At 34.7% G+C, this 13,153-nt stretch overlaps 1 protein-coding gene across 1 annotated transcript; it reads left to right on the forward strand.

The window, feature by feature from the left end:
• The first annotated feature begins 1,010 nt into the window (after window positions 1-1,010).
• Window positions 1,011-12,673, forward strand: LOC111019308 (DEAD-box ATP-dependent RNA helicase 10-like). Its single transcript, XM_088127884.1, has 14 exons — window positions 1,011-1,205; window positions 1,683-1,835; window positions 3,261-3,384; window positions 3,612-3,681; window positions 4,512-4,574; window positions 5,763-5,837; window positions 6,800-6,919; window positions 8,877-8,918; window positions 9,003-9,077; window positions 9,952-10,098; window positions 10,251-10,388; window positions 11,501-11,612; window positions 11,707-11,795; window positions 12,290-12,673. Exons 2-14 carry the CDS (start codon window positions 1,697-1,699, stop codon window positions 12,425-12,427), a joined length of 1,332 nt encoding a protein of 443 aa, XP_087984010.1. The 5' UTR covers window positions 1,011-1,205; window positions 1,683-1,696; the 3' UTR covers window positions 12,428-12,673.
• Window positions 12,674-13,153: the final 480 nt, after the last annotated feature.

Here is a 13,153-nt window from a genome sequence, read left to right on the forward strand (position 1 = left end):
CTTAATTTCTGCTGCATGCCACTTTTCTGCTATTCGGGTCACTGTCACCGGCTACCGTGGAGGTTGCCGTCGCCTGCGGCCGTGGAGGTTGTTGTCGTCTGCTGCCGTGGAGGTCGCCGCCGCATGATGCCGTCTCGTGTCGCCTAAAACGTCGTTCCTTCATTCTTTCGTTTCTTCGTTCCTTCCTTCCTTCGGGTAGCGGCGGCTTATCAAGGGAGAGCAGAGAGAATATAAGATTTAGGATTATTGGTTGTCGGGTCAAAACCGACCTGAACCGAGAATTATAATAATCGACCTGAACCAAATCGAATTGACGCGGTTTGGTTCAATTTGTCGGTTCGGTTCATTTGTTTACACCCCTAGACATATCAAGTATATATCATAGATATATAAGTGTTATATCAGCGTGTAAATCAATGGTAAATTATATAGTCATATAAGAACTTATATCAGTAGAAATTATAGTTACATCATACGTATATCAGTGGTAACCCATGTTAGAAATTGTATTAGTAAATATCATAGTTACATAAGTAAATCAATTGTATATCCGTATTATATTAGTAATATATCAAAGACATATCAAATATATAGCACTATATATAAGTGGTAAATCAATAAATAGTAAATAATATAATCATATAATAAATTATATTAGTGGATATCACAGTGATATCAGTTCTATATCAGTAATAAATCAGGTATATCAAGTATATATAAAAAAGAAAATATATATATATATATATTATATCAGTGATATATTAGTACTACGAAGGTAAATTTGACATTTTATTATTAGACTTCTATTTTTTTCTAAAAATTTTGCTATGTTTGCAAAACTAAAATGTAGATGTTAAATTTGTTATTTTCTTTCAACTTTTTTTTTTGGCATAGTAACTGTCCCTATATTTTATTAGCTTAAAATTATTTTTTAATTTTGGAAAAAATTGCACCGAACACTATATTTATTATTTAAATCCTAAATATGAGAAAAAAACTTTAACCCCTAAACTCTAAATATGAAAAAACCATAAACCTAAATCCTAAATAGGAGACAAAAAAAACTTCAATCCCCGCGCCTTCATCACGTCGTCTTTTCCCGGTTTTGCAAGTTCATTAAGCCACTCTTCAATTCAAGCTTCAACCAGCACCAGCAATCCGTCACCGCTCGGCGGCCATACCTCAGGCCACTCTCAGCGTCGCAGGTTTGCACTCGCCCGTCTTTTCTTTTCTTTGTCCTCCTTGCGGTTTGAAGTAGTGGGATTGAAGGTTTCTGATCTTTTGTTTTTCTGTTTCTTTATTTGTGCTGTCTGGTTTTCGATTTGTATTGGGACGATTGATTTTGAATTCATGCTTACTGAAAGTTCGATTTTTTTTTTTTTTGGGTGTCAACAAAGGTTTATTGCTTGACTAGAGTAACATGGTTCTTGTTTGCATTTGAAGATGAACTCGTGCTTTCTGGGTTGAAACATGACACGAATTGATGTTTTTTGTAAACCCATATCGTTGATATAGATGTTCAGGAAACAAGCACTTATCTCTGAACGCACTTACTTTTATTCATTATTGTGTTGCACAATACAAATATTTGACCCTATTATCTTAAAAACTTGTCCTCTGTCAACCCTCCAGGTCCAAATCAAGGTCTCTAACTCAAGTTTTTGTTTTGGTTTATTTTTCAGATTGAACGGTGGCAATGGAACAAGACAGTGAAGAAGAGGTAAAGACGTTTAAGAGCTTGGGTATATGTGAGCAATTGGTGGAGGCATGCGAGAGTTTAGGCTGGAAAAATCCATCTAAGATTCAGGCTGCGGCCATTCCTCATGCACTAGAAGGTGTTATTTCTTTTGCTTATGCATTTACTTAATTCATTTCCTCCCTTGAAAAATATATATATATATTTTTAAAATTTTCTTGCAACTGATTTTAATTTTGGAGTTGCATGAAAGTTAAACATCTTTCTATATAAATTTTAGGCTGATAATATCGGACAGCTCTGCTTCTATATTTGCGGGATGTCATATTTTGACCAACTGCTGCCTGCTGCCCGTTCTCTTTGCATTTTGTAGTTTCTAGATTAGGAGGCAGCACAACACAATCACCTAACTGTTGTGGGTCCTTTGAGAAATATGTTTATATGTAATGTGCCATAACTATATCTCCTTGAAAATTCCTTACTTTGATGCTTCTGGTAACAGCTGCTGCACATTGTTCATTAAACTTCTTAGTTCTCTCCACTAGAACTTTGGCTTCTTGGCTTTACTAGCAAAGTAGGTAAATTGATTAAATCAATGGTTAAATGTGGAAGGTTGGTATTCATGATATCAAATGCTGGTGTAATATTAGTAGAAAAGTTCTTCATTCCGTTAAATGGAGGTCCAGTTTGAAATATGAATAGACATAAGTTCCTCTGTTTTGGGTTCTGTTTGTAACTTAGGTATGGTCATCTGTCCAAGGATGGTAAGTTATCTAGAATATTAGGTTTGTGAGAAGTTTCCATAGGAAATGTCAAAACTGGCTGAGAAATTTAGTATCCCGATGAACTACAAAAAAAGTAGAATTATTACCTCATTGGTCCTTGGTAGGCCCCAAACACGAAATCCATCAAGAGATCTTCTTCAATGGTAAAAGTCTAGCAATGGTGAATGTAATTCATTATTCTGAGCTTTTCCTTTGAATTTTGGCGTGTAGGACACCTTCTAACAAAGTTCTCCTATGCCAAGAAGCACAAATGCAAACATGCGACATGACTAAAACACAACGTGAATATGGCGATGTGTTAATTCTTAAAAAGTAGTACACGACAGATTAACCTAGTACCTAGGCAAGTCCATCACTTGGCCAGCACAAAAACAAGAATTTTCCAAGATAGGGAGCTAGTTCTGTCTCAGTGTCTCTTTGGATTTTTTAAAAGATGTTTATTCCCCCTCAGCTTTTTTGTTCCCATCACTTGACCAGGACAAAACCAATAATTTTTCCAAACTGCTTTTGGTTTTGGGGATTGCACTACTTTATTCATTTGTTTGATTATAATATTTATTACTGAAAAATTAATTTGAACCTATATGTACTTTCATTCTCTTTAAATGGTATAGTAGGACAGGCTAGACTTACCTGTAAATTCTAGAATGCAGGTCTAATATTGATCTGTGGTGCCCATTCTTCTTCTTCCCTTTTTTCCCTTAGCTTTCACTATTCTTTCTTTGAAACTTATGTTTGTTGTGTTGATAATGTTCAATCTTGTGAATGTCGTAATGCAGGGAAGGATTTAATTGGACTCGCACAAACTGGTTCTGGGAAGACTGGAGCTTTTGCTCTTCCCATTTTGCAAGCCCTTTTGGAGGCTCCTCAAGCATTTTTTGCCTGTGTGCTTTCTCCTACAAGGTTTGTTACCCAATTGTAGATACGGACGTAGACACATCTCTTTTTTTGGGAACAAGAAACAACTATTAATGGCTAGATGAAAAGATACAAAATTTTTAAGAAAACAACCTAAAAAAGAGAGATAAAAACCAATAACAAACCAAATAAAAAGGGAAAAAATTGATTTTTTTGTAAGATTTTACTATGTCTGTAAACTTCAAATATTTGTTTCTATTATTTTTCTTCAGGGAGCTTGCAATTCAGATTGCTGAGCAGTTTGAAGCTTTAGGGTCTGGCATTGGTATTAAGTGTGCAGTGGTAAGCTTCAGCTAATATGGTATACAGACTAGCAATGGTGATTACAAATCATGATGATATTATGTTATAGGAGAATACAAAAATGGTTATAGATGTAAAATTACTATGTTTTCAACATTCAACTATCTAGTTTATAAATAATGAAAAATCTAAGTAACCTGTGCACATTATCATCCATTTCACGGGTAATTTTTATATATCATAAATGAAATGCTATAAGTATTAGATTTATAAGAGGATATAGGGAAACATTATGCTTGCAATATATTCTTCATGTGACCTTTGTGATGAGGAAGAAGACTCACACAACGCTACTTATCTAGACCAGTTAGCTATAGCTTACAGCCTCAGCCATATAGAATAATTGTTTTACTTTGTCGAGAGATGCAGTTTGTTTGAGAGTTAGTAGATGGGAGTTTGTTTTTAAGAAGTTAGCTGCTAGGTGTCCAGTTGGCATTGGTAGCTTACAATTGCAAATACAAAGCGCAGAGGTAGATTAGAGGGTATAGGGATTAGGGAGAGCTGATTGAGCTCTTTAGATGGAGGTGCGGCTCCTGTAGGCAATTGCAGATTTGTATTTTGTCCACGTACTTTATCTAACTACAAAAGCTAGTCGAACTCTTTACTTCAATACCTAAAGGCTTGTGGGATAAGATAACTACCAAAATTGGAGACTAAGATTTAAAAAGGCTCAAGAAAACTTCCTGAGGATACGAGCTCTCCTATTTTACTTTTCTTGTTAGTTGTTTCCTCTTGATATTTTTATACTCAGATATTTAGTAAACATGGAGCTATCATGATGATGAGTGTTCTATTTTAATCTTCTGTAGCTTGTCGGTGGGGTAGACATGGTGCAGCAAGCCATTAACTTGGCAAAACGGCCGCATATTGTTGTAAGTCTCTGTGATATTTTCTGCTTCTCTTGAACTTCATGCTACAGCGTGAATGTAATGTGATGGTGTGAATGTAATGTGATGGTATAAGAAGCACGGACACTTCATTTTAGGCAACGTGTCACACTTTGACACTACGACACTTGTTAGCTCAATAAATGTGTTACACATTAGTTGTACAAAGCATATATGGATCCAACACTTATTGAGCATGAATCAAACACATGTTTAGCATAAGAAAAATACATAAGTAGTAATATAGGACGACATAATAAATTTTGAAAGCCAAATACATCAAACTCATTTCTTAAGCATAAAAATGCATAAGCTTTGAACTTTCTTCTTGTGTAAAAATGATGCCTACTTAAAAAATTATATATCTTAATAAACGTGTCCTTGATGTGTCTATGTCCTGTTTAAAAAAATGACGTGTCACCTTGTCAGTGTCATGTCATATTTGTGTCTCGTGTTTGTATTTGTGCTTCTTAGGTGATGGTTCATGTGAAAATTCATGTCTTCATCTCAACATTATCCTTTTGTCCTCGTGGAGAATATGAATAAAGTGATATAGCCTCAGAGGAATAATTTCATAAAGTCATAAGTCTCTAGGCAAAATTTGCCGAATATTGATAGACAAAATCTACCGGTTGATAGGCAATACTATTAGTTAAAATAGATGTTCAAATTAAAATAAAGTTGCTGCTGCTATTATTGATATCTTCTGCAGCAAGTAGTTAAACTTAAAACTACCATACATCATAAAGAATCAACAAGACATATGATATTCACTGAAATACCTGTGTACGTCATCTTTCTATACTTTATTTTCTTTTCTTTTTTTAATCTTACAAGTTATCTATATATTATGTTCAGCGCTTTTTAGAAATTGGTGCATGAGTCCAAGTTAAACTATGATTATGATCCCCGTAGGAACTCCACCTTTTCATCCAAGGTCCACTATTTTTATAAAAATCTTACAAGTCATCTATATTTTGGTTATTTAAGAAGTTAAGGTGGAAATATTATGTTCTTATCCTATTTTTAATTTGTACAATGATGTCTAACGTTTTGCTGTTTATTTAAGATGTTAAGGTGAAAATATTATTTCCTTAGCTTCCCTTGCTTGTTTTATTTTTATTTTTATTTTTATTTTATCTAGCTTTTAAAATATCATTTATTTCATTGTAGGTTGGGACACCTGGACGCCTTGTGGACCATCTAACCAATACAAAAGGTTTTTCCCTCCGCACATTGAAATATTTGGTGAGTTTTGTAGACATTTACCTTTGAGTTTTTCTGGTATGAGGGAGAGGACTGTTGAACCTTGAGTTAGGCAATAAGCTTTTGTGTAAAATAAATATGTTTACTCAGATGACGGAGATGGATCCTGAGACTATGCTAGCATAGCTAAGAAAGACCTAAAAGAATTGTTACCACATATGCCAACAGCTTGAAATTTCTTGTAATATACTCACCACGACTTCAATAGCTGGTGTCTGTTAAATTCTCTCCATTGCAATGGACCACTCTCTACTGTCCCACCATTTCTGACTGTGCCTCCTTTTAGACCCCATATTGGTTTTCCCATAACTAAAAGGTATGGTTGCAAAGTATTGATACGAACTTCCTAGAGAATTGAAGATCAACTCCCCTGATCTTCAAACTCTAGAACACTCATTCAATTTGATATCAACTCTTAGGGGTTATGTAACTTATGTTAGACGTAAATTGAGATTAAAGCTTTTGAGACGAAGTTCTTTAACATAAAAGTTGAACACTTAGAGATAGGGTGATCAATCTTGCCCTTGAATATTATTGGAATGCAACTCAAAGAACATGAAATTTCAAAAGAGTGGAGCTGGATCTCTTGGCTACCAAAAGTTCAACAACTTTTCCTTAATCATCAAAATCTTATCTACTACAATGTATGATTTGGCCTTATATAGGCATTCGTCCATCTAACCCTAACTATGAGAGACTAAAAATAAGTTAAAAAAGGTACTTGGCTTGCAAGCCCAAAACGAAATTCAATAGTCAATCCATAGAAGTGTTGGGCTTTAGGCTTTAACATAATTCCTAAACGAAACACTGAGTAAACCATAGACCTAAATAGTAAGACCACATTTGGCCTCATAAAAGAAATGTGTAAAAATAATTATTGTACCATTGCAAACTAACTTTATTAATAATGTTGTACTAACTGGCCTGTTTTGCATGTTGAACAGGTTCTTGATGAGGCAGACAGGTTATTGAATGAAGACTTCGAAAAATCAATAGATGAAATTTTGAATGAAATCCCTCGTGAGAGGAGAACATATCTATTTTCCGCCACTATGACAAAAAAGGTAAATGAGTAAACATTTGGTTTGATTTTTTTCTTTCTTTTTTCGCGGAGAACAAAATTCTTATGTCAAGAATTGAGAATTAGTTTTAAAAAATTCCGAAAGGCAGAATAATCATTCTGTCATTGTTGTCACTTATACACTTAGGTCATCATGGGATGACCTAGTGGTCAATAAGGGCCAATGTAAATAGCAAAGGGTTTAGAGGGAATGAGTTCGAACCGTGGTGGCCATCTACCTAGGATTTAATATCCTATGAGTTACCTTGTCAACCAAATATAGTAGGGTCGGTTGGCCTGTGATTAGTCGAGGTGTGCGCAAGCTGGCCAAGACACATGGATATCAAAAAACAAAGAAAAAAATGTAGGCATACGAGAGATGCGAAGCACCATCTTAGAGGTGTGTGTGGTGATGCACCTTCAGTTTTTTTTTTGTACCCTTCTTTAGTTAATGTTTTTAAAGAAATAAGTAGCATAAAAGTCTATATATTTAAACTTTGATAGGCACCCGGTGAAGAAAGTCTATTATAGATAGAGGGAAGGTGGGAGCGTGATGTAGGAGAGGGAAACCGTTAGGGATATGGGCCCATAGTACGGGTAAAAGGCAATGTGGATATTTTGTAAATAGGATACGTACACCTTGGGTAGTGAGTTAAGGGGTATGTTTTTGCCATTTATTCTAGGAGTAAAAGGAGAGAAATGCTAGGAAGGAAGATGTGAGTGGGACACGGTACTGAGTTAAGGGGTATGTTTTTGCCATTTATTCTAGGAGTAAAAAGGAGAGAAATGCTAGAAAGGAAGATGTGAGAGGGTATTGTCCCACGGTCAAGTGCAAAAATGGGAGGTGGAAACTCCTATAAATAAACCCCTTCGTGAAGACTTCTATCTTTAAGATGAGCTTTAAAATTGGGATGTGGGCTCATTATTGGCTCCAGTTAATAAAATGATTTATGACTAAATTGCCTGTTTTGGGCTACAATTGTGGACGTCGTTGAGATATGGTGGAAAATCAACTTTTCCCCCTAACAACAGTCGTCCCATATTTAAAACATTGTTGCCTAATTTGGGCCAGTAGCTTATAAATTGGCTCAATTGGATTCAGCTTCTATCCATCCAGTTCTTCACATTTCTGTTATGTAAGGCCGTGGACCACACACTTCCAGTCCTTCCACAGTTCCACTGCCGAAGAATTTATCCAACGATGGAATTTTCTCAGCTGAACTTTTGGGTGTACATGCTGCAGTAGATTTGGCTCCTGAAATGGTGGTGTTAGTGTGTTGGGAAGGCACCACGGAGGATGAAGCCACCTGGCAAGTTATCGATGTCATTGTTGCCCAATTTCTGGATTTCAACCTTGAGGACAACGTGTATCTATGAGGGTGGGGAAGTGATAGGCCCCTGGTGAAGAAAGATTGTTCTAGGAAGAGGGGGATGTGGGAGCATGATGTAGGAGAGGGACACCATTAAGGATATGGGCCCACAATACACGTAAAGGCGGTGTGGGTATTTTGTAAAAAAGGGTAAATAACCCTGAATAGTGAGGCAAGAGGTATCTTTTTGCCATTTTATCTAGGACTGTATTGGGAGAGGGTCGAGAGGCTCCAGAACTCTCTAATTCTGCCCTTGTAATGCCTTCTAAATATCAATAATAGAAGGGGTGTTTCTATCACAATCTCATAGAGCTTCCTCATTTCTTTAGTTTTTTATTATCTCATTATCATATGCTATATTTTAATCATAATCATAATGGTATATTTTTTATATGTAATTCTAATAATTTTAAAATAGTCCTCAAGTGCTTCAGTTCCTTTACAAATATTGATTACCAGTATCAAATCGTTTTCTTTGGATGGATAGACATCATATCTAAATGTTAACAAGTAGTTTTCAGTAACTGGTAGTTTTACTTTGAGGGTTTTGTAAGTGTTAAAATTGCTGACCAAGTTGAGATAATACTACAGGTTCGGAAACTTCAAAGGGCTTGCTTAAGGAATCCTGTTAAGGTATGGTTATGATGATCAAATATCTATTTTTCATTTCCTGAGTTTGTTCAAGTCTTAGTTTTCCTTGATCTTGAATTCTTTCAGATTGAAGCGGCAACCAAATATTCCACTGTAGACACACTGAAGCAGCAATATTGTTTTATTCCTGCAAAGTATAAGGTTTTGCTACTTCTTGGTTGTGTCAGTCTAATTATGTCAATTTTGCATTTTTAAAGGATACATTTTTTTTTTCTTTTTTCCTTGTTCTGAAGAGTTCATAACTTGGATATTTTTTGTTAGGGAGAAAAAGGAATTTCATCTTGATGCTTATCCCTCTTTTCTTTTATTTTCACCCTTTGCTGTTGTCATTTTTTATTCCCATACTGTTGGAAAACTACACATTGTTATCTTGTGCTTAAACTAACTGGCACACAAAACGGTATATTTTGAGTAACTAATTTTGGCCATTTTTCACACTGGAGGTGGGCTAGTTGGTTAACTTTATTGCATTTGAAGAGTTCTCTTGCCTGAGTAATTTGCCTAATTTGTGAGAGAGGAACATTCATTTCTAGCTTCCAATTTTTTACTTGCTACTTTCTCAGTTTCCACTTTCATCATTGCTATATATTGTTAGGTTCATACCCTTTATGGGATATTTGAATGATTATCTTTTGTCTGGTATATCTGGATGATTAGAAAGGAACATTTTTGGATTCTTTTGGGGGCATGGTAGATAATTGGGTGAGGATGAGGCTTTATGCATTCCCCGATCGTGATTGTTTGTTTTTCTTTTCTTTTTACTTTTTAAATAAAAAACCAAGCTTTCATTGATTCAAATAAAAGATGGAAGAATAAAAAAAAGCCGAACTAAGTTACTAACTTACTATTTGATGGGCAGTCCTCTGCAACAACAACAAGAAAAAGCTATGTGTTTCTGTTATTGAATGGAAATACATTTTTAGTTACCGGGGGGAGAGGGATTGGTGTTTTAACTTGTGAAGGGAAACACATTTTTTGTACTCTTGGATTTACTTTATTAAACTATGTTGTACAGGAGTGTTATCTTGTCTACATCTTAACTGAGATGTCCGGTTGCACATCTATGGTTTTCACTCGCACTTGTGATGCTACTCGCCTTCTATCATTGGTTCTTCGAAATCTTGGATTAAGAGCCATTCCAATAAGTGGTCAGATGACTCAGGTATTATTGAGATATAACTGGGTGGTTTTCAACTCTTTTCCCTGGGTATAAAATATTTGAAAGTTGAGAAAATAGTTGTAAGCCTATTTGTAAATTTCATTTATCGACAAAACTGTCTTATTAAAAAAATTTAACTCCCGTGTCTTTGACAGGCAAAGAGATTAGGAGCCTTAAATAAGTTCAAGGCTGGAGAGTGCAACGTTCTTATCTGCACTGATGTAGCTAGCAGGGGACTTGATATTCCATCTGTGGATATGGTCATAAATTATGACATTCCTTCCAATTCCAAGGTTCTCCTTTACAGTTCTAAGTACTTTGGTTGACAATGCATCATTGTAGTTTCTATTCCTTCTGCTGTTTGTGTTGATTTTGATGTATTCTTCCATCTTTTCCCAAGTATTCAAATTCAACAACTACATGCTCTATAATATTTTGTTTAAGAGTTGTTTTCTGACTTGGGCTTTTCTTTTCCCTCTATTTTCCCCTTTCTTCCATGGCCTTCTGAGTCCAAGACTTTTTGATGTAGTCTGCAAAGGTTTCATTCTGGAGTTTATAGTCATAAAGACTTCTTCCTTGTTTTCTGTGTTAAAGTTTAAATTGAAGAATCTACTACTTTTACCTTTTTAAGGTACATTATTCTCACTACGAATGTTAATGATGTTGTCGTGTGTGTTTGGAGGCAAAAATATTGAATTCTGGATTCCTTTGGTTTGTTGGTGAGATCTCATGGAAGAAACTTAACTCTTTTTTCCCTTATTTCCTTCTCTTTTTGTTTTCGTGGGAGATGTTTTGGGTAGAGTAGACTGATCAATAACGGGGTTGAATGGAGTAGTACAAGGGCTTAGAGTGGGTAAAGAGAGGGCCTACATCTCTCATCTTTGAGAAAAAGAATTAAATTGAAAATTCAAAAGCAAAATCAGAAATCCAAACACGACCATTTTTTAGACGAAAATCACACGAGATCTATTTTAAGCAAAAAAAACTTAACTCCCCAAAAACAAGTTCAAGTTTTAAAGATTTTAAACTGTTTTAATGGTTTTCTCTTGGTTCATAAAAAAACTTGTTGGTTTGGTATTAATATCGTCAAATCAATTTAACCTTTTTGTAGTGGAATTAGGTGGCGTTAAGGATTGGATCTGTCATCCTTTTGTAGTTCTTTATTTTAGCGATATCACCGCCTTACTCCTTTAAGAAAATTACCATTACCAAAATAATTTTACAAGGATCCGAGTTTCTAATATTTTATCTTCTGTTGAAATACTCTTCTATTTACATTTTTCTGGATATATTTTGAAGAATAGCTTCATTGAATACCTAAACTAAAAATCTAAATGTTTGAGACTTGATGGAAATGATACTTTTTACTTTGGCTGAGGTAATTAAAAGATGACTTTGTCTGCAGGACTACATACATAGAGTGGGAAGAACTGCTCGAGCAGGTCGTTCTGGGATTGCGATTTCATTGGTTAATCAGTACGAGTTAGAGTGGTATATACAGATAGAGAAGCTCATTGGTAAGTGATGAATGACCAATTTTTTTTTGCAGAAAAACATAAAATAATAGATGTCTTTTATTTATATAAAAACTGGCTTTTTTTAATATGGCAGGGAAAAAGCTACCACAGTTTTCTGCTCAGGAAGAGGAAGTTTTGATGTTGTTAGAGCGTGTGACAGAGGCAAAGAGAATATCTCTTATGGTATTTTCTTACTAGATTATGGTTATTACTTAATTACTTTCTTATAAAAATAGTTAAAAAAATAAAAGTTTTACTCAATTTAAACTTGTGGTTATGATTGAGTTTGGAATTTAACTCTGGATGATACTTGTCCCTTTTTTTCTGATTTGTTTTGTTGGGGGGTGGGGGTGGGAAAAATGAAAGAAGTGTACAAATGGAGTCTAAGCGAAACCAGAGCTAACTGAGATCGAACCCGTTCTCATGACCTCTCTCTCAACTTCTCTAAATATCCTCTATTTCTCCCAAGCTAAATGCCCCACATAACGTTACAAGCCTGCCTTTACAACAAAACCTCCTCCGTCGGAGAGGATTCAAATTTTGATTCAATATTTTTGGGAAGAATATGTTACTGGAAACTGTGTTCTGGTTGATGGGCATGCATCTCTGCTCATTCTTTCATTCTCTCTTTTCCTTTTTTTTAATCCTCAGTTAATTTGGTTGCTGAACGTATGCAGAAAATTAAAGAAACTGGTGGCAAAAAGAGGAGGAGAGGTGGAGGTGACGACGATAACGAAGACAACGATGTTGAGAATTATTTACGGCTCAAGACTGGAAAGAATGGGAAACTGTCCAAAAAGTTGAAAAGAAAATGAGTGAAGTTATTTATATTTATAATTTGTTCAGTCTTGATTAGGTCTGCTACAAATTTTGCTAATAGGTTCAGGTGAGTATGTAAAATGTGTAAGATCTTGAGATCGTCTCCCCTTAGGAATACCTTTTTTTTCCTTCTTTTATTTTTTTATTTTTTTATTTTTTTTAATGTTTTTACGAACAGAAGGTGAATAAATAATTCATCATTGAGCTTAATATTGAAATACGAAAGACTTTGTAATGGGTCATCCAACTTAGTACTACTCGTTTGAACACGCTTAATTGGAGAGTTATGAGATCCGGTTAGTTCTACTGATATGGTTTTTTTTTTTTTTGAGTCTCTGCCTAGGCCAGAAAGATTAGAAGTTGCTATTCTTTGCCTTTTCAAGTGGCTACATTTGTATTTTTCTCATTTTTAGTTACTCATTCGTGTAGAACTTTGTTCTGTCATATTTTTCTCAAGCAATGAGATTTGTATTATTCTTTTGAAATCTGTTGGTTCAAGTTTATTTGCACGCCTGTGTTTTTTTAATATTCAAAATGTTGAATAAATTGATGGAATATTATTCTGTTTAATTATTTTTAAAAATTAAGTATGATTAATTTTATATATTCTTATAAATGTAGTTTTATTTTGAAAAAAAAAAGATAATACAATTTTATTTAAATGTTTGAATACTTTTACGAGAAAGTATATGTTTTAGTTCTTTGTTTATTTTTTTTAATTT

This window comes from Momordica charantia (genome assembly GCF_013281855.1).
Source record: "Momordica charantia cultivar OHB3-1 chromosome 8 unlocalized genomic scaffold, Mcharantia_2.0 BLBB01000008.1, whole genome shotgun sequence".
Taxonomy (NCBI): domain Eukaryota; kingdom Viridiplantae; phylum Streptophyta; class Magnoliopsida; order Cucurbitales; family Cucurbitaceae; genus Momordica; species Momordica charantia.